This window comes from Talpa occidentalis, unplaced genomic scaffold (assembly GCF_014898055.3).
Source record: "Talpa occidentalis isolate TD23 unplaced genomic scaffold, MPIMG_talOcc4v2.1, whole genome shotgun sequence".
NCBI classification, from domain to species: Eukaryota; Metazoa; Chordata; class Mammalia; order Eulipotyphla; family Talpidae; genus Talpa; species Talpa occidentalis.
The window spans coordinates 41,710,838-41,735,772 of record NW_026555331.1 but is presented as its reverse complement, the minus strand read 5'-3'; the positions used below and the strand labels follow the sequence as shown (position 1 = coordinate 41,735,772).

Sequence of the window (24,935 nt, the reverse complement as noted above, 5' to 3'; positions counted from 1 at the left end):
ATAGGACTTTAAAAAATACATATCACTGGATCCATTTGCAGTTTTCTCATTCTCTGAGTTTGTTAGGCCTGAGAACTTGCATTTCTACCAAACTTTCCCTATGACGTGACTTGCTGGCCCCTAGCCTGATCCTCTGAGGATCATGGTATTAACCAAACTACCTTACCCACGTAAGGTAGTCAACAGACACTAATTCTTTCAAACCTTTCTTCTCGGTATATTCTCTCTCTGTTGGGAAGTCAGCTAACCTTTGTTTTTCTTGCACATCCATTTTCATTATTTAAGAACAAATTCAAATCTCACAGCCTTTGTTCAGTTAGTTTAGATTCATTTGCTCTGTCATTTCACTTCCCACACTTTACTGTCATGATTCATGTGATAATTGCACCTATCACATTCTTTTGTTAATATCTATTTATTTGTTCTGACTGCAACAGGTGCCTCTTCTACTCAGTAAGCACTCAATGAAACTAGAGATTATTCTTTGTTCTTTGAATCTTCAGCTACTAAAAATACCTGACACTTCACTGACTTTCCATTATTTCATTAACATTTTTTGGTTGTTTATTTTAATGAATGAGTGACTGAATGAATAAAGAAATGGATTCTATAAGACCTCTTACATGCTCAGATTCTTTCAAACAACAATTGATTGTCTGCTATTAAATTGGTTGCCAGCTCACATTAGGCTGAGAGCAAATATATAGCAGATACCAAAATAAAGGTCATATAAAATGTAGACTACAGATAGTGCTGTCTTTAAAAAAGTTAAAAGAGGACTAAAAAGAAATTCCTTTGACTTAACTAAGTCAGCAGTACAAAATCAAAGAAAATTTAATACGATGAAGGCAAAGTATGATTCTTCACGGAATATTACATTTGCTCCCTGAAGCCTTTCTTATCAAATACGAAGTATTTTTAAACAAATTTTAAGCTCTAGAGATTTTAAAGGCACAAAGTTCTAGATACAGTTATGTTGCCAGTAATGCTATAGTGCTTTATGGAAAGCTTCACTTGAAAAATAAGACGATGATATAATAGCAATAACGATAACAAGGGCAGTAATTTACTTGCTTACTTTGTGCTAGAGTTTGGTAAATGCAGTTCATGATTTTGCAAATCCTTCAAGAGCCTATGAGGTAGGTATTATTATTGCAGTTTCTCAGATGACAATACAGAGGTTGGAAGAATTTACATAACTTGTTCAAGGTCAGCATTCAACCCCATTTCTATGAAGGGTTGTCAGATGAAAGAAATGTAGGGGAGCCCAGTTGAATTTGAGTTTTAGAAATAGCATTTTTCTTATACATGTATGTTCCATGCACTATTTGGGTCATGATTCTATTAGAAAATTATTCACTGTTTATCTGAAATTCAAATTTAACTGAATGTCCTATACTTTTATTTGCTAAATCTGTAAATATTTGCATCAGACTACTAGATTGTATCATATACTTACTCTCTCTTTTATCAGGCAATTCCTAATTTACTTATGTGAAATGTACTGGGTATAAGTCAAACTTTAGCACAGCATCCATGCCCTTTCTGACCTGGCTTTTATCTTCTTTCCTCCACAGCCAGGAGCATAGCAATTATCAAGGCCCAGTAGCTCAATGGGGTGAGCCTTGGAGGCCAGACTAGCTGCTGTAGGGGGTGTGAGAGCCACATCAGAGAGGAAAAAGGGTCCAGATCATGCACAGCTTTGGTTATCATTGTCAGGATACATGTTTCTACTGTGAGGGAGGTGCGCAGCTATCTGAGAGTTTAAAACAGAATGATGTGGCCTTCCTTAAGTTTTAACAGGACCAAATTGGCTTTTGGTTGGAAAACAATGGGCTAAGGAATAGGGCAGAAGCAGGCATGTACTGCAAATACTTAGGCAGCAGTTCACAAGGCTACTTTCTATATGGTGGGCCTCACAGTTCAGGTTTTACACAATGTTTCTCTGTGCCTTTGTTGACAACTTCCACCTTGGAGTGGGGAGGGCAGCAGTTTGTCCCAGCTTTAATGTGGGCCCTTGTGTGGTTTCTCACTGAGACCTGAAGGGAACTTTTCTAATGGCACTGGTGTTTTATGTCTGGGTGTGAGAGAGGCAGCCCTATAAACAGAGCAATATTCTTTCACCAGAGATGGCAGTAAACCATGGCTCTCCATGGAGAGTAGGTGGTGGGTAGGCAGGAGGAGCACTTAGTCGGACATGAGCACAGCTGAGACTCTTCCTGGGCACCAGAGAAACAACTGGGAGACACTGGAGAGGGGCAAAGGATTGCAATTATGCAGGGTTGATAAGAATATATTATTATTTGTTGTAACTGACCCAATTCATACCGCATCTGGAAAGGCAGGGAAAATTAGGGCTAACAAAATCACATGAAGTCAAATGGGACAATTAAATAGAAAATATATACAAGGACAGAAATACCCTACAATATAAACACACTTAGCAAATTTAAAATTGAATATCTGTACCAGACACGTGCTTTTTAGACATTCCCTCATTAACTCCTCACAACAACCCTTGGTTGGATTATTAAACCCTTTTGACAGATGGAAAAACTGAGGCCAGTGAGGACACAGGTAAGTAGCTTGCACAAAGTCATGGAGACTTGAATTATTTCATCAGACTACAGACAAAGCTCATGTTTTTGACAACCATGACATTAAGTTTTACATTAATGGACTAGGCAGAGTTCTTTAGCTACACTAAAAATTATGGAAATCAAGAGATATGCCAAGAAGAAAAAGTCTGAAGTAAACTATAAGTAGCAAGTTCCTAAAGAGCAGGGACTCTCGGATGCAAAGTCAGGGCAGACTTTGTCCACCAGTCACACCCTTTGTCTTACATCAAACGCTTAGCCATATTTCATTTTTGTTGAGAAAACTGGAAATTAGCTGTTGTGGCCCTAGTCATTTTGTGCCTCAACAGCGTCACACAGGCCAGGTCACTGGTAGGACTGCCTATTCACCCTGTCTCTAACACCACCTAAATTATGGGTGGAGGCTTTATGTATGCTCTCAGTATCTATTCTCAGGAGGATAGGGATATGATGAAATGACAGATATAAGATGAAGTTCCTTGAATACTTCACTGAAATACAGGTCCACATCAATCAGATTAAGTAAACACTTCTCTTGTTTCCTTGTGATTTATACCTCCAACAGATTCAGCTAGAATGACCTTAAGGCAGGAGTCTCCATGTTCTTATCTGTCCTCTAGGTAGCACTGAACACAAATGATGAAAATAAAGCGATAGAAACATGGCTGATAAGAGGGGAGGGAAACAGAGGTGAATGATTTCATTAGGAAGAAACAATGTGTTTCAGAATGTTCCTTGCATTCCAGTTTTTCAATGGTGTAACAGAATGCTTGCTTTGAGTTCTTCTCAGCTACAGGGTTGGATTTGTGGTCCAGACCTTCCCCAGTGGGCACAGAAATTCAATAGTTTGTAAGCCCAGGTGACTTACTGCTTAGTTGAATGTTTTGTTAAATGCTACAGGATGTATTACCTACAGCCCAGTACTTAACAGTACTTGCATGCCTAAGTATTATACAATCCAGCTAGGTAATTCAATTGTGGATTCTTACTAGATTTGCCAGATTCGATTGTATGTAGTCAGCAAAGCAATTACAAGTAGAATTCAAAATAGCTCAAATTCTCAATCCATTTAAATGTTTGGCTTGTCTATGGTTTCCTTTGGGAAATCTGTTTCGATAAAACTACAGTTTCCTGAATTCTCCCTCAGAAAATCCCTATCAATATATTTTTTAAGCAAAGTACCTTAGATATTTGGATGCAAGTTGATCAAGAGTTTTGCTTTGAAAAATGCTGAATTAGCCTTTGTAAGACCCTATAACATACCTGATGGCCTTGAAATGTCCCAAGTATACACAGAAGCTGTTTCTTATTTATCGTTTCTTATATAGTTTGGGTAGTTCACTTACCCTTTTGAATTAGGCACCAAACATTTGCTTTTCTTTTTTTTTTAAATTTATTTATGCATAAAACAATGGAGTGTAGGCCAGAGGTGTGGGGGGAGCGGGTGAGAGGATTCACCAGAAATAGAGTAGGGAGCAGAACAGGTGGATCTACTGAAATACATTGCTGGGGGGAGCAGCAGGCGAGACAGGAGAGGTCTGCTGTGCCACATGGGTTAGCTCCCTCACCGGGGATCGAACTCTTGCTGCAGTGGCTGCTGATAGCTTCATAGCACTGAGACTTAAGCCCTTGTGCCATAGTATTTTCATTATGGTGCAGACTACTCTTATTTTTGATTATTTTCTTTTATACAAAAGTAGATTGCAACTTTGGTGGACATGAAAATAGAGAAACATAGTTTTATTAAATAAATTACTCTCTCTCTTCACCCACATACCTATCTATCATATGAATAGCTAGTATATATTGGATATTAAATACATTTCCCCTATAATAGCTTGGGAACAATAGGGATGATGTGAACAAGACTTTTTCCACCTTAGTACATGCTGCTTCTTTAATTTGACATCCTTTGAGGTAATGTTATAACCCAACTGCTATAAAGATGCTTTATGCAGCACCCCAGTTATATCTGTGATTTTCCACTGCTCTATCTTTTATATGGTTCTTATCGTAATATACTGTTTTGTATTTTTTGTCTGTAGTCTTCATCCTCAGTTAATTTATAGTCTTGTTGAAAGAAGAAATATATTTTTTTCTTCATTGCCACAGCAAAATTCTCAGTGCTATTCATTAGTGCTCAATCAACAATATTTGCTATTGGATTGATTCAGAAAAGAGGTATGACAGTGCTTTGAAGTATATTGTCAGAATTTTAATACAAAGCTTAATTTTAAATAGGCTCAAATATTAATTTCCATGCACTAGTGAAATATATAGACTACCATAGAACACAGATGTTTAGTCTTGGATGGTTTCATACAAATTATAAAGTACAGATCTGGTTTTTGCTGAAGAAATCAGTCTATGTCTAAGATACTTAGTTACTTGAGAGAAAAAACCATTTATCTGTTTCATTTCACAGATAGAGCAATAGTTTTAATTATCTGTACATTTTAATCATAGCACCTTGGTCACACATAATAGACACCTAATGTTAGTTGAATGGATTGTTTCATGGAAATAAATTTTGCTAACTCAATATTTAGAACTAGACAAAGTATGGACAGTCAGTGCTTATACCTGTAACTTCTCATGCTTTACAAGGAACAAAAAGGAAGATTTATGCCTTTACTTTGCAACTTGGGAGCCCAGATTTATTTGGTTTACCTGATCCAGAAATGAGCTAATTGTCCCACTAGCTTATTTTGCTATGTCTCTCTTGCTTCAGATATAATTATTGTTTTCTAATTCATTTTTTTGAAAGGTATTCCAGATTTTTCTTTGAGCGGCAGAATGGGCAGTTCTTTTTGACTCTTTTGTGTGTTCTAAAAAACCTAGTTATAGTGTATCCTGTTGCATCTGTAATCATTAATGTCCCTCATTATGCCAAAAAGGAAGACTTATACTTTTACTTTCCAATTTGGGAACTAAGGTTGATTTGGTTCACCTGATCCAGAAATGACAAAAGGTAGACTCCACACCAGGGAATTACACTGGTTGAAGCAAGAAAATCAGCTTAGCTGTAAGAAAGATATAACTAGATTTAGTTTATGATTTGGTGGTAGAATTAATGGGGAAGGGTGAAGGAGGTCAAAGATAATTCTAGTCATTTTAGTTTTAACAGTTGTATGAATAGTGATGGAAAGAATGGAAAGAATAAGGTGAGTGGGAAAAGAAGTCTTCTGGCATGTTACATTACAATTGCTTTTTGGAGATATTTGAAGAGATAAGCCTGGATACTTGAGTCAACAATTCTAGGAAGATACCAGGAATAGAAATAAAGATTTAGGAATCTTTGGCCTATTAATAATATTTAAAGCTCTGGTATTTGATGAAGTCACCTTGGGAAAGTGTGTAAAAAGATAAGGTTATCTATGACAAAACATTAGGCTACTCCAATATTTATAGTGGGGGTATAGAAGCAAATGAGAATGAGAAAATGGCAAGTGTCTTATCCAATTTATGCTTATAAGTAAATTAAATAGGAACAGAGAGACAGCTGTTGGAAAAGGCAACATAGAGGCCTCCGGAGTTACTGATAAGATTGATACCAATAGGATGATGACAACAGAAGTCTGATTAGAGTGGGTTGAGGAAATTATGTTTCCAAATTAAAGTCCCAGTTAAGAAGAAGATGAGAAACTTGTTAGTTCTTTATTCTAGTCTCTGTACAATATATTCCAGAAATCAAAAGAATTCTAAAAACAGGTACTCAAGTCCTTCAAACCGGTGCACATTTGTAAAAATTAGGATAGTTGTTAAGGACTCATTTAAAAAGCATAAATTAAGGTGTCATGTTATTGAAACAGATTTGGAATGTTAAAAATCAATATAGAGTTCCCTAAATAAATTATTCTAGAGTAATTGCCATGACAAACAATTAACAGCGTGATAAAATTAGTTAATAGGTTCTGTAACAAACTAGACCCCAATATTATTTGGGATGATTCAAATTTAATAGATCAATCCACAGATATTTAAGAGCTGGCAACACACACATGCACACACATACATCAAGTCATCATTTTTATTAGTCAATTCCTTTAAGATAGTGTATTTAATTATATGGTTGATAAAATATGAGAAATAGCATCATCATCAGAATATATTTATCCAGTCCCTTGATAGTTATGTATCTGGAAATGAGCAGTGTAATGATTATAACAGTGGGAAAATAAACCATGTAAAGAATCAAGTTTTGTCTAATTCACCAAGTCATAAAAATTGATTATCAATTGACATAGGCACTTAGATGAACTGGCCATATATCAAAGGGTCAACTTATTGAGCAGGTTGTAGAAATCTGTGCAACTTACACAGATAACTGACATCAGCAAGTGACACTATTAAATAAGAGGGGGTACCATGTATCATCCAGTAAGTGGTCATTGCTACTCTATTGCTAGTATATCCATTATAGTTCACTTGTAACTATATAAATGCAAGATTCCTTCATGATGGATGACTTGGGAAAGGGAATCTTTCAGTTGGGACTTTAAATATACCTAATTTCATCTGTATTATCTTTGTTGTTCATTTACTTCCTCATATTTTAAGTTAGCAAAAATATATTGAGCACTTATTATGTGCAAAACACTGTTCTGCTTAAATATATGCTGCCTTAATATATGCATATGAGAAAGAAATAAGCCCCAAATAGTTAATATTTATTTTAGAATGAATGAGCTGCTAACATGCTGGTGTTGTTACCAAAGGGTGTTGACACCAAATGTTTAGTTCCTACCAGCTCATGACCCCATCTTCATCGAAGTCCTCCTCTATCCCATCAGTCATCTCTTCTCCATCGGCATCTGGCCCTCCTTCAGCAGGCTCCTCTGTAGAGTGATCTGCATTCTCTGACACACATTCGTCTTGGATCAGCTCTATACTCTCTTCCAATTGTTTCTTCTGAGCTTCTGGGGGGAAAAAGCAAATGACTACTACCTTGGGTTGCTCATGAGCCATTTGGATAAACCATGAACAAACAGTCTATGAAGGGTAAACTGTACTATTAAGGATGTGAGGAAGATAGGTAATATTATGTTTCAGTCAAGTTTATTCAGTCATGTAAATTATGTGCATTTACATGTAAGCATATTTATTTTTAATGGTATTAGCAAAAATCTGGGAAGCCAGATGATACTAGTATATGAAAAATAAATATTTACATAAGTAAATTTTTGGCTATATGTAGTGCTTTTTAATGATCTTTCTGAGGAGAAAATGCAGCAAAAACAAAGGAAATAATCAGATAAAACTGAGAACTTGTTCACTCAGAGAAGCAGGATGAAGAAAGATCATTCATAAATTTAAACCTAAATGAAAAAGACAAAAATTCACTGAGGAAGAAAGCACAAAAGCTGATATGTTGTCCTTTAGACAACATGACTATGTGAGCAATGCTTTGAAATTTTAAAATCTAAATTCTGTTGGCAGATGTTGCTAACTGGGATAGTTATAAACAAAATTCTGGTGTTAGCCAGTCTGTCTTCACTGTCCATCCTCACCATTTATTGGCCTTGTGATGCTGGGCAAGGTCAAAACGCTTAACCCACCTTGTGCTCTATTTTTCTCATCCCTACAGTTAGAATAACTACTTTTAAACTTTCAGGGTCTGGAGTAGTAAAGTGCTCAGTATAGTGTTTTGCAAATAATAAGTGCTCAACAAATAAAGATACAGTCTGTATTAATTGAATTCCCTCTAATTACCAGGGCGTGTGCATTCATTTACAGAATTTGCCTGAATGGAAATTAATGCTCATAACATAATTATTTCCACTAGTGGTTGGTTTTCAACTCCTGTGAAAATATCAAGAAACAATGAATATTGAATCAATGAGTTCATCTTAGGTATCTTCTTTAACTTACTCGCATGTGTTCATGACAATCTCAAAAGCTGGTGTTTTTGCTCATTGTGATTATTTTTATCAGAATCATTCCATTATTTTATTTGTCTTAAAACATGTTACATTTAACTTATTTGTTTATATTTTATAGCAATGAAGATAGTTTATAGAGACAAAAGGTTTTGCAATATCCATTCTTAGCCTTTTCTATAATGTGAATTTATGTATTTTGACTCAGCACAAATCTTTTCAAACTTAACTAATATGGATATTGATAAATGATATATAATAAACAGATAACCTCTCCTATAAATTCTTTAAATTATAATAATAGTCACTATATGAACAGATGTATGCTTGTGTTTTAAATCTTTAAATAATAAAGTATATGCATTGACAATAAGACAGAAGTTTAGGGTTGTACTCCGGCCCAGCTGTTAAAGGACAGAATTCTAGATCCTGTTTAGTTATCAGTAGAATCACATGTGCTGAGATTGAGTCTAAGTTTTGGCTACTTATTTAGGTCATTTAAACTTGTTAAGTCAGCCTTTCCTTATCATATAAAAGGTTTTATAAGAATGCCTGTTGCCTCTGGGGTTTGTTATGAGGACTAACAGAAGTTATATTGGGAAATGTTTTGTAAACTATGAACGCTACATAAATATGTATTAGTGTATTACATTCAATAAGCAGACAGCATGTTCATAATTGCCAATATGTTAAAAGAATAATAATAATGACAACAACAACAGTAAACCTGGAACAAGAGGTCTGGCAAGATGAGGGAAAAACAGTGAAAAAAATTATGAGGCTAAGTTCGATTCTATTTCAGAGAAAGAAAATTGCTAGTAGATCCAACAACTAAAAATAATTATTATAGGTTTCTTAAAATGACAAAACCTAGGCTCTTTTTCTTCACCTTTAATTCACATACAAAAACAGACTACATACTTCCTGATGTTCTTCTATCAATTTCTTAGCTTCAGATTTCTCTATATGACAAATAACTAAGCCATGCTTTCTCTCTTTTAATGCATGTAAGTCTTCCTGATGGAAGTAACATAGATTCTCCCTTTATCTCTGATGTCTACATAATTTTTAGCATAGAAAGTCCTATGAAAACTATAAGATGGTTATTATACAACTTAGTGAAGAATTTTTTTTCTAGATCTAGAAGAATTTCACCCAAATTGAATAGGGAAATCGTGAGTTACAGAGAAAAAGTATACTTTAGAGAAGATGACTCAATTATCTAGATTAAAACAAAGACTAAAGTAAAGGTTAAGAGACAGAGTCCTAAACTTAAAATTGCTGGTTTTATTCCCCTCATCATCCTTCTACATATAATAATTCCTTTCTACAATTCTGGAGATCTTTTACCTAGGCTTACTGGCCCCCACACCTATGACCATTACCCACTGAGAGAAAGTTGTGATGGGCAAATTAATTTGTGCATTGAAAGATTCTGAATCCTCTGAGTTAGTACTCCTTTTCCCTTACCTACCACCTCTGATCTTGAATTCTATTGACCACACAATGGACTTGGCTACTCTGGTTTTGACACTCCATTCTTTTTTCTAATAGTGATTTTTGTATTTACCATTTGACCTTCTCAATTTTAGCCACTCTATGTCACCCACCCAGTTGTTTAAGATATCGTGAAGCTCAGGACTTGGTGTTGATATCAAAGAGATATGAGTATTTGGGACTGGATGTTTATCTTAATACAGTGCAAAATGTTCCAAATCATACAACTTTTCCTAAAGTTAAACTTTCCTATTTAAGGTCATTATGTTTTTTTTTAAATTATTTTGTTATAATACTTAAGTGGATTTTTGCTTAAGATTAATATTATATTAAAAATTATTTGGTCTGGGCCTCCCCGGTGGCTCAGCAGTTGAGCGCTGGGTTGTGAAGCTGCCCACAGCCTCTGTGGCGCCGGTTCGATCCCCGGCTGCTCCCCGGCCACCAGAGGAGGGTCCCACATGGCGCGCAGACCTCTCCTGCCGCCTGCTGCTCCCCTCAGCAGTGTACTTCGTGAGTCTGCCTGCTCTGCTCCCCACTCTGACTCTGGTGAATTCTCTCACCCTCCCGCGCTTCTGACTATACCCAGTGCTTGTATAAATCAGTCAATCAATCAATCTTAAAAAAATTATTTGGTCTGGTATACCATGTCTGCTCTACAAATTTCAGGAATATTTGTTATGTGAGAACCCTTACTTTTGATATTGGAAGTAATATCTTTTATTTAACTCTAGAAAATCTCTGGCCAAGTGAACATAACAAATTTTCAGACTATTCTGTAAAACCATACCTTTAAGATGCATGGTACTCACTTGGTTCTGCGTATCAATTTGTTTTTCTGGAATCCAAGCTGACTTTCCTGATCTTCCTGGCTGAATGTGATCCCTCCTCTGCTGATCAACCAAAGCCAAGATCAAATGCTGTCTTATAGTTAGTTCTGTCGTTGCCTTATGCATTTCTTATTAGTGTTTCAGCGTTTTTGAAATTTGAGTTATTGCCTCAAAAGGTCATTGTCATACTCAAAATGAATAATCAGATGTTGATCTTTTATAAAATGAAAAAAAGTCAGTTATCAAGAAATAGTGTGAAATGCTCTGTACCCCTCCCTGATGCTTAACACAGAGAAGAGATAATATATTAGAATGGATATAGAATTTGAGATTCATCCTTCTAATTACTAGTCCTATTAGCTGTAGTTTTCTTCTGTAAAAGAGCATAACAAAGGTAACATCTTTCAGAGTGGCTGTGTGCTCACATGAGGAAAAAGATGTGGATGTACTTTTTAAACTGTAAAGATCACATAAAATGTTACCATACAAAGCTTAAAATAGTTCTTGAGTTGACTATATTGATTACTTAATTGCTATAGCGAAATTGTTCACATCAAATTAATTCATCATTATTAAGAATTATACATTACAAAGACAATTTGACTTTGACTTGACCCATTCATTTCGATGTTTTAAAGTTATCTTTTTTTTTTTAACATACCACATAGATTTAATTCCTCTTATGGCCTGTTTCAAAGGCAGCAGTGTATTAATATAGTTCAATGCCAAAAAAACATAATTTATCCTCAGTCATTCATTTATTAACTTGAAAGATAAATGCTTGGAAGACATTTACTGGGTTGAGAAAAAAAGCTGTAATTACTGTGGGAACAGATTCACCACTCATTGGAATTTAACAGAAATGCAATCTGTACTTTAGTTATATGCAGTCATCAGAGATTTTTGTTATCACCTCAATAAGAAATATTATAGACATAAAAAATTATAGTTTCCATAAATAAAATAATAAATGAAAGCACATCTTGTTTGTTTAACTACTGGTTTGCAGTATAACAGTTTTAATCTAGTAATTATCTTGCTGAAACAGAGAAAAGCAATCTGTTCCACTTTATATTAACAATTACCTAATTTTACTTCTAGAATTGAGTACTATTTTTAGTTTATTCTTAAGTTCATAAAGTTTTCATTATATAATCTTTCTATCAGTCATTTACTTTTAATTGTGAGTACATGTGTGTATATATATGCATATTTGCATGTATGTGCACAAATTTATGTTTCTACCAACAAGTTTCCTTGGGGAAGAAATATTTTTGTCTTTGTACACTTGGTGGCTAACTCAGCATCTTAGACATAAGTTAAACGTGCCAAATATATTCATGACTCATTATGTATTTAAAAAATGAAAATAAATGTCTGGTTGTTAAACTCTTTTCATAATCAAAGTACTTGAATTTACAACCCTGTAGTGAAAATATGAATCCAAAGAGACATTAAAAACAAGTTCCTTACAGTGTTCTACATGAATCACTCTCACCCCTAAAAGTCAAAGTAAAATGTGGGACCTGACTTTCTTACAGACAGTTGTTCATTTCTGTGTTCCTTCTGTGTTTTCCTCAGAAGAAAAATAAAATGTGAAGGGCTGCTTTGAACGCTGTCATCTTTGGAGCTGGCTTCCTTAAGTCAGTGGTGGGCAACCTTAGCATTTATTTTATAAGCAAAGCAAGTTAGTTTTAGATTTTTAAGGAGTGTATTAGGAACCAAAATGTCAACAGCTTATGACTAAAGAAATCCATAAAGTATGGATTTCAATAGGGAAATATGACTACAAGTCAGTGACCACTTAAGAATTGTTGATAATGCCACACTCATAACTTTAGGCCTTGAAACATTCTGCGGGTTAGTCTTATTTAGCATTATAGAGATAAGGAAACTGAAGCATTGTTACATTCAGTAAGATGCCCAGTTACAATGGCAATAAGTGCAAGAGCTGCAAGTTCTACTCAAGGATTTCTGGTCCCAGAGCATGGACTGCTTTATAATATATCTCTGGCAAAAAGGCCTAATTTGACACATCAGGGAGAACTCTGAATGTCTTCAGTAACCAATTTTAATTTCAAGAATGAAGATGTGTGTTAAGAGTACATGTTTGAGCTACACAATGTCAATCAAAGAAAAAAGAAGTGCAAGGATAGAAAGTGCTTCTTTTTAGGGAAAATTTCTCAGCCATTAAAAAACCATGAAAAAGTAGAATTTTGTTCAAATTTTAGCCCTCATATTCTAGCATTTCTTTGCACATCTCATTTCTATTTCAAAAGCTATAGATTACTCAGGAAACAAGTTAGAATTATTGGGATTTATGTTCAAAACATTTTTATTAAATTTAGTTTGCTGCATAGCTATTATCATCAATATAACTCTGAGAATTGGTTGAGTTAGCAATTAAGTTTTTTTGACATGCTGACTTAATGGCAAGCTAATTGCTAGCTGAATTGTACTTAGCAGATGGTTGGAAAAAATGTTGATACAAAAACAGTCATATTATTCATTAGTACCAAGCTAGCATCCTAGAACATTGTTTTCGTATACCAATATTAACTGTATTTTAAAAGTTCTATATTATAATATCTATGTATAATATGAATTTAACTCAATGATTCCAATAAGTGCCATCTAAAGAGATGCAAGTTATTATAGGGAGTATTGTTAACAATGACATAAATGAGCATCAGGACAGTTACATAGGAGGAAAGCTTTTATACTAAAATATAAATTACATAAATACATTTCTGGAAAAAATATCTTGAAGTTGTTCATGTAAGCACCCTGGGTTGCTGAGGTGATCATAAATTAAATCATTAAAAAAGTATTGGTATGTTGTATTTATTTAAATCTCATAATAATTTTATTTTTTTAAAGATTTATTTACTTATGCATACAAGAACCGGGGCACAGGCCAGAGGTGCAGGAGGTGAGAGGATTCACCAGAGACAGAGTGGGGAGCAGAACAGGCAGATCAACTGAAATACACTGCTGAGGGGAGAAGTGGGTGAGAAAGGGAAGGTCTTCTGTGCCATGTGGGTAGCTCCCTGGAGGGCCAGGGATTGAATTTGTGCTGCAGAAGCTGTGGGTAGCTTCACAGTGCTGTGCTTAAACCCTTGCACCCCCAGGGAGGCCCAATGTATTGCTATTTTCTTGATCAATTTTATGCAGTACTTGTTGACATTATACTTAGAAAGTTGAGGATTCAGTTTGGTTATACAATCCTAATTACTTCCCATCTCCCTAGAGAGATATACTCCAAATTGACTATAAATAGATATGTTTTCGGTTTTTAATGTAAGTTTAACCATGAAAATGCTTGTGTAGCTATGCTGTTAGTATGTAATGAATAAATTTTATGTTCTGAATAGCATTTTATTTTCTTCAGAATTAAAAATTGCCTTAGGGTCTCTGTTTTCATTTAATTCACTAGATACTTTTCTGTACTTAATGCAAACTTACCTGTATTTATATCACATGCGTACATCTCATCTCAGCATTTCACCTCCTTCACCATTAGCCATTCTATCAATTTCATCTTCTTGAAAAATTTCTTCCAGAGTTTTTGAATAGTTCTGACTTGGACTCATTTCTTTCTGGCCCTCTTGCAGGGCTCATATCCTAAGGGTTCCTGCATCACCATCCTAAATATCCCCTGTGTTCTTGCCTTTGGATTCCTGCTTTAGGAAAACCATGTTCCCCCTTCCTGCTTTATCTCCTTGTTTAGGTGAAGTACATCCTCCTGTACTCTTGAGAGGAAAGATGAATTGGAGATACATTTTTTGGCAACTGTATATCTGAAAATATCTTTAATTTGAAAATATCTTTAACTATCCCCATATTTTATATTTTGGGTTTTAGGTAGAGAATTTTGGGGTGTTAATAATCTTCCCTTAGAAGTTTTAGAACCTGTTTTCATTGCTTATTAGCTTGTAGTGTGTCTGCTGAGAGACTTGCTGACATTCTGTTCGTTTATATGAAGACAGTTCTCTCTCTTTTCTTCCCTTTTTCTCTCTGGAAGTGTGGAGAATCTGCTCTTTGTCCCAATGGACAGAGACATCACAGTAATCTGCTTGGTGTGCATTTGTTCTCACGCATTGTACCAGGCAGTCAGTGGACCTTTTCAATGTTCTTCAGTTTTAATAATATTTTTTTTTATAAAAAATTATTTTGGGGGTCTCCCTGGTGGCCTACGGGTTGTCTCAGTGCTACCACCTTGAAGGCCCACCACAATGACCTGAGTTCGATCTCCAGCCCAGGAGCTGACCCACATAGAACAGCAGAAATCTCCTGTTTTGTTTGCTCCTCCCCTCCCCTCAGCAGTGTATTTCAGTAGATCTGCCTGTTCTGCTCCCCACTCTGTTTCTGGTGAATCCTCTCACTACCCTCTGTATCTCAGGTCTACACTCCAGTTTTTCTACATGAAAATAAATAAAATCTTTAAAAAATTATTTTTGAATGATCATCTTTCTTTCTGAAACCCTGTTATTCAGATATTCATTTAGTAATTTTTATATATCCTTCCACTCCTATTTCCTATCTCTGTTTTATTCTATATTTTCTGGAGAATATCTCAATTTTGTCTTCCTAACCTATATTGAGTCATTTATTTGTTTTCTTACATGTTAATTTTTGAAAGCTCTTTTACCTGCCTCTGAACACTCAGTTTTAATTGCTTGTTCTTGTTTCCTAAATGCAGTATCTTTCTTCTTTTAGAAGCTTTTGGTTTTTTCTTTTTGAAGTTTTACTCCTCCTGTACAATCCTATTTGTATATCCTCCAATTACTTTTTCCTTTCTTTTTGGTATTTTCTTCTTATGTCAAATGTTTTCTACTATCTGTCGATCCTTCTCTGTTCATATTAACAGTGTGGTGTTAAGATATGGGTGGATAGCTTTGTAAGCCCAAAGGTACAGTTGCTATAGGGTGATCTGGTTGGCCAATTCCTTTGGGGGGGGACCCATGATAGCATCTTTAAGTCTTTCCTTTCAGACTACTCATATTGCCAATTATGATGTCTTATAGTGTCCTGCCAGTTGTTTGGAAACTAAGGAAAAGGAGAATGCTAGGGATTTCTATAGCATTCTCTCCTGTTTTCAATTATTCTCCAATTTGCTTGTTGTCTGAGAGGCAACTATTCCTTTTCTACAGAAAACTGCTCCAGCTTTTGAGTGGGTTAAGAACAGTTGGGAAAAGTGATACTGGAAACTGTTTTCTCAACAGAGTTTCAGCCATTTATAACCTCTATTCTAGAGGATGCCTTCCACTCTGGCCTTTGAAAATTCTGGGTTACAGCTGGATTCAGATTTTTAGGATGTGCTAAGTCAGGTGCACTTTTCTATCGGCTGCCCACCTTCTGAAATAATATTGTTCCCATTCTCTTTGTACATTGGGTTTTCACTTTAAGGTCTCCTCATTATTTTATTTGTTTTTTAAAAGATTTATTTATTTTACACAAGAACCAGGGTACAGGCCAGATGTGCAGGAAGGTGACAGTGTTCACCAGAGACAGTGGGAAACAGAACAGGCAGACTGACGAAATACACTGCTGTGGGGAGCAGCGGGCGAGACAGGAAAGGTCTGCCTTGCCATGTGGGATCATTGCCGGCTGGCTGGGATTGAACCCGCGCTGCAGAAGCTGTGGACAGCTTCACAGCACTGTGCTCAACCACCTGCGTCACCAGGGGAGGTCCTCATCATTATTTTAATGAAGTTTCAGGAGGAAGCAGAGCTCAATTCATATGTTTAACCTATTATGTGTAACCAGAAGCACCACCAATTTAATTTAAAGTGGAAATGATAAGAGTAAGGTATTCAGAGTAGAAATAGTAGTCGTGTTACAGGCAGCTGCAGTAATATCACACCTGGAGACAAGTCTCCTATTTTCACTATCACAATCTGTGATTAACAAACTAGTCTTCAAATTAATGACTACAGAAAAGAGATGATAATGAGAAAAACTAAAAGAGCCATTGATATTTATCTGGAAAACAGAAGGCTTCAAGTATTCTATGATCAATATTTGAATGCAACAAAATTGAACATTCATGCACTAGTTATATCAGTTCCTGGTTGAAAGTATTTGGAAGAGTGGGGTAACATTACTCTTTTAAATTTTTTTTGACACTTGTTTTATTCGAAAGAGATTAGATGTTAAGTTTGGTTTGAGAGGACATGAGAAGGATAACTGAACCAAGTGGAAAAAATTACATTAAGGCTGCATGCAAAGAGAACTTACCATAGAATTCAGATACATAAATACACACAGGGAAAGGAAAATAACATAAACGTGTGAACTAGATGGATAAATACATTAGCAAACTGAGAAGAACATGTTATGTATGAAATAGCAGCAGTACCGAGTGATTTTTTCAAAAATGTAATATATTTTGATTTGTATTTGTAATATTCCAATGTGGGGACATTAATTAATTAATTTTAAAGATTTATTTATTTATTTATACAAGCACTGGGTACAGTCAGAAGTGCGGGAGGGTGAGAGAATTCACCAGAGACAGAGCGGGGAACAGAACAGGCAGACCGATGAAACACACTGCTGAGGGGAGCAGCGGGCGAGGCAGGAGAGGTCTGCGCGCCATGTGGGACCCTCGCTAGTGGCCAGGAATCGACCCGGCGCTGCAGGAGCTGTGGGCAGCTTCACAGCCCAGCGCTCAACCGCTGCGCCACCAGGGGAGGCCCGGGACATTAATTTAATTTAAAAAATTCTATGGTTTTCACCAAACATATGGATGGCATGAATTTATCCAATGAGACTCTGGTTTGTTACCTTTCTAATGCTTTGGTCACAATTGGCTATTATTATTGGAATTTTCTAAGCAAGACTGATCATATATTAGGCACAATATTAAGAATGAAGTTGAATTAATATCTAATTGTCTTTTTACACAGAGATGCTATGCCTTCCTGAAATTTGGCCTTTTTAAAAAATGAAATTGCCCATGAAATAGTACCCATTGTATGGAACCCTGTCTTTCAATTTTCTTTTTTGTGCCTTTCACCATTTTTTATCATTTAATATCATTGTGTAATCACATACACATTGTTTTACTCATATTTGGCAACTTATATGTGGCTCTTTTGAAATAATCACTTAGGAAGGAGGCACAATTGTAGGCTAAACTGATATCTTGTTATTCTTTGGTTCTTAATATCTACATACTCACTCTATTCCAAAGTAGTGCAATTTTAATCATTCAATGGGAAAAATACGCATGGTGGATTTACACTAATAAAAATTTAAATCTGGGATATATGTTTAAGATCATATTCTAGCCTCTAGTTTAATTTGAGGGGCTTGTGATCTAGAGAAGTTAAATGACATGGTAAGTGGTGTCCAATGCCTCATACATGGTGGTGGAAAAAGTAGAAAAGAAAGAGAAGGCATGACCTTGTTCTGAGGAAGTTTACTATTTCAATGGAAGGCAAAGACAACACACAGATATCTATGAGAAAAGTATACAAAATGATGCCATTATATTTCATCAAAATTGCTTCTGGTAGCTGAGGAAGTAACTTCAAACAAAAGATAAAGTGATACTATAGAAATTTGAACTCTGTCCTGTGCCTTCTCCACCTTTTGTCCATGGTCCTGCACCTCCTCCCTGCCACTACTTTCATGCTAGAAACATTCATTATCAATGACCAGAGTAAAATGGGAATGAGAGATATATAAAATTATAATAATATTGAAAGAATAATACATGTTAGCTAACAAATAATTAACTTGTAATCAATTAAACATTAAAATGAGTGCCTCCTTACATTTAACAAGGAGGTATTGACTATTTTTAAAGAACTTTAATATATACCTCTCTACTTTGCATAATGTAGTATTGGCTCTATACAGACAACCCTGATTTCATAAAAAGAAAACATAGAAAATGATTATCTTGTCTCCACCAGTATGAATACTGCTCAGGAAACAATTACTAAGAGAATGAAATTACAAATTAAATAATTCCATTTTCTTCCTAACATTCAAAAGTATAAAAGACATAAATATCAAAGGACTAAGCTGATCATTAAAAAAATAAGTGTCTCATGACTGGGAAAGTTTAAACATGCACAAAAAATAAGATGATAGTCTTTCATGAAAGAAATTGCAGCTTTGAATTTATAGGTGATTGTCCAGAAAGATATGCAGAAAATATTATTCATTGTAGGAAACTGGAAGGTAGAATATGATGGAGTAAGGATCACATTTTTCTCTTTGAGGTGATTTATATTTAAATGAGTTTTCCCTAATCCTCTAAACTGAAGTGCAAATTGGTTATCAAAGTCCTTTGCTCTAAGGGTTGTTTTACATAATAACGAATATCACAGAAATTCCTCAAAGGGAAATATTGATTTAGGCAACATCACAGGCTATTTCAATTGCAGCAAAACTTTGCATTAGTGCCATAGACAGCATATAGAAAACTTTCCAAAAATCTAAATTTCTCTATTAAGAGGTATGGCAGCATATCTTTTCTTAGTAGAAAATATATTTATAACAAATGTTTAATAAATATAATTCTATTTTATCTATCATTTCTCATCCACAGTAACTTAACAAAAACTAGTGCTAAGCATCTGGGTTGTATTTTCAAGAAAATGGGCTGCATGAAAGGAAATGTTCATTTGCTTATATATGCCTGTATTATTACCAATTCCAGATAGCTCAATTATTGAGACTTTACTCTCTCTGTGTTATATACCTTATATATGTGTTACTCTATTCACTTCTTATAATGAGAGGTAGCCACTACTATTACCATTATAAATGAGAACTGAAGCTGAGTGGCATTTGAACCAGAGTTTTTCTCATTTAATATGCTATGCCACCAACTCACAGCCAGCTTCTTTTCAGTCTTGAGCCCTATATGGCTCATCACCAGAAGCTCTAGTCTTCACCCCAGTGATACAGTCAACAGATAGGCTGATTCCACTTTGTTGTAGCTCTGTGGTCCTACTAATATATCCCAAAGGATTTGGTTCTCATCCATTTGCAGTGACCTAGGTAACATCACTTCACTGAGATACTTGGACTGATTTGGACTATAAATTAGAAAGAACACTGGATTCACTCCCAAAATCTGTGTTTGCTAGGTCTATAATTAACTACTTATATTGCTATGAAAAAAATCAGTATACCTTCTTGTTTCTAATTTGCAAAATGAGAAGATTGAATCTGATCAATGGATTTAATGATCATATTACAGTTTTTTTTTTTAAAGTGAAACTCTGTTAGCAACTTAGGTCTTAAGTTGAAACCTGAAACAAAACAGATAAAGGTATAGCTATGCTGTTTGGAGCAAACGTTGGGTATGGTGGAAGCATGAATTCATCTATTTAGAAGACCCAATGAACCTTCATTTCATAAACAAGGAGCCTCTGAAGTATCTAAGAACATAATTTTCAAACCATGCACTAGATAATCTCTGTTTATCCCAGTTCTCATAATTTTTTAATTTAAAAAATATCTGTAAATACATGAAGAGGGCATTAGAATTATACAAGAACAGAGCACGGGTCAGGACTGATAATTCAAAGAAGACAGAACATTAGGTAAAAATGAAGCATGTATCAAATGACTTGGCTGTGGGTAATAAGGGGTACAGTTAATGTTGAGCATCCTGAAGCTAGGACTGAAGTTTTGCAGATTTCAGTAACGCAGGAAGTGGCCCTTTGTCATCATGATATTTGATTTACATTGTGCCATAACTTAGTGAAATATGAATATTATTTTAGTCTGTCAGTGTTAATACATTAATGGATTTCATTTTCTTAATCTTTTCTTGATATCGATACATAAACTTTTCATTATGAGCCAATCTTTTCTTGATATTGATATATAACCTTTTAATTATGATCCAACTATCACTTATTAATACCATCAATTTTTTTTTTCTTTTTAAAGACATGCATTTTAGACAAGTTGCTTCACATTCTCCAATAAAGTAAGTACTCAGATTCCACCATTGCAATTCTTGGCTTGAAGACTTTATTTGAGTATCTGTATAGAACTCTATTAAACTCAGCCAGTGTCCCGTGGTCCTGGGCTGTCTCTGTGATTGACAGTGTCTAACTGGTTTAATTTCAACATGTCTGTGGCCACAGATCCTTTTCACTTACCTGCCTCCGCCTTCTGCTGCTTCTCAATCTTCTCCAGGCGTCCTAGTAAGGAGTCAATTTTAGTTTTGATTTGGGTTAATTCTTTCTTGATTGTCTGTAACTCATCTGATTTCACTGAAAAGAGGAAAGGAAAACAACAGTAGATCAAATGCCTACTTCACTTAGAATTCAACTCATAGACACCCTATGTTTCCTCAAGATTGTGTTAAATCAATAGAATATTTTTCAATTTTAATCAGTTTCTTTTACTTCTAGGGATCCTGGAATCCTGGGTGAACTTGCTAATCACAAACAGTGATTCACAGTGGTGTGAACGGTTAATCCTAAATATTTTTGCTGTTGGTTAGGAAATGAGATAGAGGAAACTAGAAAAATACTGTAAAAAACCTGAATTCAGTTTTAATAGATAAAACTGAACTATACGAGGGATTTAGATTGAGGAATAATGAACTCACTGAGGAATATGTTGTAATATGTTGACTGTTGCAGCAGTCAATGACATTTTTAATCCAACTCCTTGGTGACTGAATGAAACTAGGAAATAATATTTGATCTCTCCAGAAATGACTTAGCTCCTAGGGAATTCTCTCCAATTTACTGAACTCTTGCTATTTTACCTACCGATTTTTTATTTTTTAAAAAATGTATTTCATTTTTAAACATCCTTGTTTATTTTTTTTAATACAGTATTTCTCCCCTCAGGTATAGTCACCTTGGTTTTACCATATGACCCAGCAATTTCACTCCTAGGTATCTATCCAAAGAGCACAAAAACGCTAATTTGAAAGGAAACCTGCATGCCTAAGTTTATAGCAGAACTATTTACAAGATTTGAAAACAATCTACTCTTTTCAAAAAAAAAAAAAAATGAGGCAGTGGTTGTGCATACCTTTCTTTTAAGCCCCAGGGTTAAAGGGAAAGGAAATTCACTGAATCTATCATGATATTTTCTGTAGTAATGGTTCTCATTTCAGGCTTTTAATGTTTAATATGGTTTCCAACATATGGTTATGGAGACTAACACAGGATTGACAACTTTTCTTTTTGCCAAGTAAAGATGCTAAAAACAACAAGAAACATCTGGCTATCAATTATAATAATTATTGTATTAAAAAAAAGGGTTTGGTCCTTCCTGGTGGTACAGGGGCTAACGACAGTGCTGTCAAGCTATCAGCATGCCAAGGAGCAACCCACATGGCTCAGCAGACCTCTGCTGCATCACCTGCTGCTCCCTTCACTCAGCAGGGTGTTTCAGTAGATCTGACTATTCCGTTCCCCACTCTCTCTGGTGAATCCTCTCACCCCACCCCCGCACTTCTGGCTTACACCCCAGTTCTTGTATGCATAAATAAGTAAATCTTTAAAAAATAAAAAAAGGGCTTAAGGGAAGGATAATCTCACAGAGGACAGCCTTTTAATGAAATAAGCTTATATTTAGAGAAAAATCAATACGCTCTTTTATTTTCTAATATTTCGGAGAACCACTGGAAACTTTGTCATGAACCCCTAATAACCGGAGGTTGAAAATAAAGCTATTATTATAGAACAACTACAACAGCTTAGGAGATTTCATGAGGTGGGGTTTGGGGTATCCATGCCTCAGTAGAGAACTATGCTTCAGGTTCTGGGGCACAGCCTATTATTCTTTTCTGTCACTTTCCTTTCAAGTTTATAATGATCTCAGCTTGAACATTCCCCAGGAATTTCAGAAGAAATTGAGTGTTTAGCTTGATTCTTTAGTCTTCAGGACATTGTTTTATAAATAATAAAAACTAAAAGCAATCTTTGTTTTCTAGCAATAGAGTTACTTGTCAACTAAGAAACATGATACAACATATTGATAAATTATGCATCAATATATATTAGTTGCTCAAAGGAAGAACAGATTTTTTCTACTATTAAAATGACAAAGAGTTTCCATTATGAAATCAGAATATTTTTAATAAAAAGCAGATTTTTATTTATGATGCCATATTTGCAAAATAAACACTACAAGACTCAGGGACCCCGCAGAGTGTTCCTATTATGAACAACCAAACTAAAAGTAGAACACAGTTTAAAATAGAGACTCTGCTCCTTAAGTCAATTATTTCAGACATCAAAGAGCCATTGTTCAACTGCAGCTAAATTTGAAAAACATCATCTGTCACAATTGCAAATTGATTCTGCTTTGAAGAATGATTTTCATTTCCTGTGATGGACGTATGTCATGTAGTTTTACTTAAACCTATCAATTTAATAGACAATATTTATCTTACAACATTAGATTTCAGTGCAGGAGAAATAGGACTGTGGCTGGAAACTAATAGAATGGATTTCTCAGTAAGTGGAGCCATTTCTCAACCTGGGAATGCATATTTATTTATTTTCTTAAAAAAACATAAATAAACCACCTATACCCCATTTTATTGAAACCCCATAAAAAACTAATGAGAAATCTGATCTCACCAAGCAGAATGACAGGATTGCCCAAGGAGTCCAAGGTTTTCTTTTATCTAGACTTCAGGCTAGCATGGAAGGAATGACTTTTAAGATGAGAGCTAGATCATTATGAAACTTGGGTCTAATTTGTTAATGCTGTTCAAGCTTAGAGATAAGAAGGATGTGATCAGATATATTCTGTCTGGTCATTCCTGGCTTCTTACCAGGAAATGTTGAAATCAGTCTCCAGCCCTGTGTAAACTTCCCAGTTCCTTTCTTAGAATAGTGAGCAGCAAATGTCTATCAAGGTCCTCTAAAGCAGGGCTTAGAAATAGTCTTGGGTTTCTTCTTGACCAATTTGGAAGTTGTTTCTTTCTCACACTTCAGTGTTTTCTTTGGGAAGAAGCCTTTCTCTTACCTGGCCTAGTGACTATACTCCTATTTCTTCCTGTTTTCTGATGCATTAACATTCTATAGGTGGAGTTTTGTTCTGCTGTGCTCTGTTAGCCAGTGTAAAATCTCTGTTTAATGTACTTCCCTCTCTGACTCTACTTTGTCTTTTCTGGACTTTTGGGGGGATTTTGCTAACAATTTCTTTATGGCACTGGGTTTACATTAAGCCCCAGTCTTTTTTCTACCTAGTCCTCCAAAATGGATCTATATTACAACTATAGATTTCTAAATTTAGAATTTTAATAATCTCTGCAACTTTGATTTCTGATATTTTTCCAAAAGAAAAAGTTAAGAATTAAGGAGACTTTAGTCCAAAGCAACCATGCCCATTTTCTTTTCTTTCACATATTTTTGTTGTCCATTTTCATTGGAGTCTTTTTTTTTTTTTAAGATTTATTTATTTATACAAGCACTGGGGTATAGGCCAGAGGCGCGGGAGGGTGAAATAATTTACCAGAGACAGAGCAGGGAGCAGAACAGGCAGAAGGACTGAAATACACTGCTGAGGGGAGCAGTGGGCGAGATAGGAGAGGTCTGCCTCACCATGCGGGTAGCTCCCTGGCTGGCCGTGAATTGAACTGGCACTGCATTCAACCTGCTGCACCACCAGAAAGACCCTTCATTGCATTCTTAAATGAGCTTCCACCTTCAGTTTGTCCAAATGATTGCACCGTACTCTCAAAATAATATTTATAAGTCATAATAAGACTTTCCTACTGAAAACTTCCAGAATGTCCCTACTTGTGTAGGAAAAAGGCTAGAATCTTTATACACATGCACAAATGAAACTCTTTAAACTTATATTCTATGCTCCAAAGCATAGTACTGGCTTATATTCTATTAGTTCTTACAATATGCTCTCCACTTGAACAGAACAACTTAGTGCATGGAAGTGCATGGAAGCAGATAGACTCTAGTCTATCACAGTTCACTTCTATGACCCTTGGAGAGTCATTTGTAATCTCTAGATTCAAATTTGTCATTTTTATAACTTCCGTCTTCTACCTTAGAGGCTTCTTATAAGGATTTATAGTATTAATAATTGCACATAAAGCACTTAGTACCATGCCCAGTAACATCATCAAGCAGACTGACTGAATATACGACAGACACAGTAAGTATTAT

The 24,935-nt window shown here is 35.3% G+C and overlaps 1 protein-coding gene across 1 annotated transcript in view; it reads right to left on the bottom strand.

The window, feature by feature from the left end:
* The window catches only part of LOC119249608 (RNA-binding Raly-like protein), a 37,887-nt gene that overhangs the window by 9,646 nt on the left and 3,306 nt on the right, over positions 1 to 24,935 (bottom strand). Inside the window, exons 2-3 of the mRNA XM_037517036.1 lie at positions 20,937 to 21,050; positions 7,345 to 7,516 (exon numbers count right to left, since the gene is read on the bottom strand). Coding sequence (XP_037372933.1) covers positions 7,345 to 7,516; positions 20,937 to 21,050 — 286 coding nt within the window. The remainder of the gene's footprint in view (positions 1 to 7,344; positions 7,517 to 20,936; positions 21,051 to 24,935) is intronic.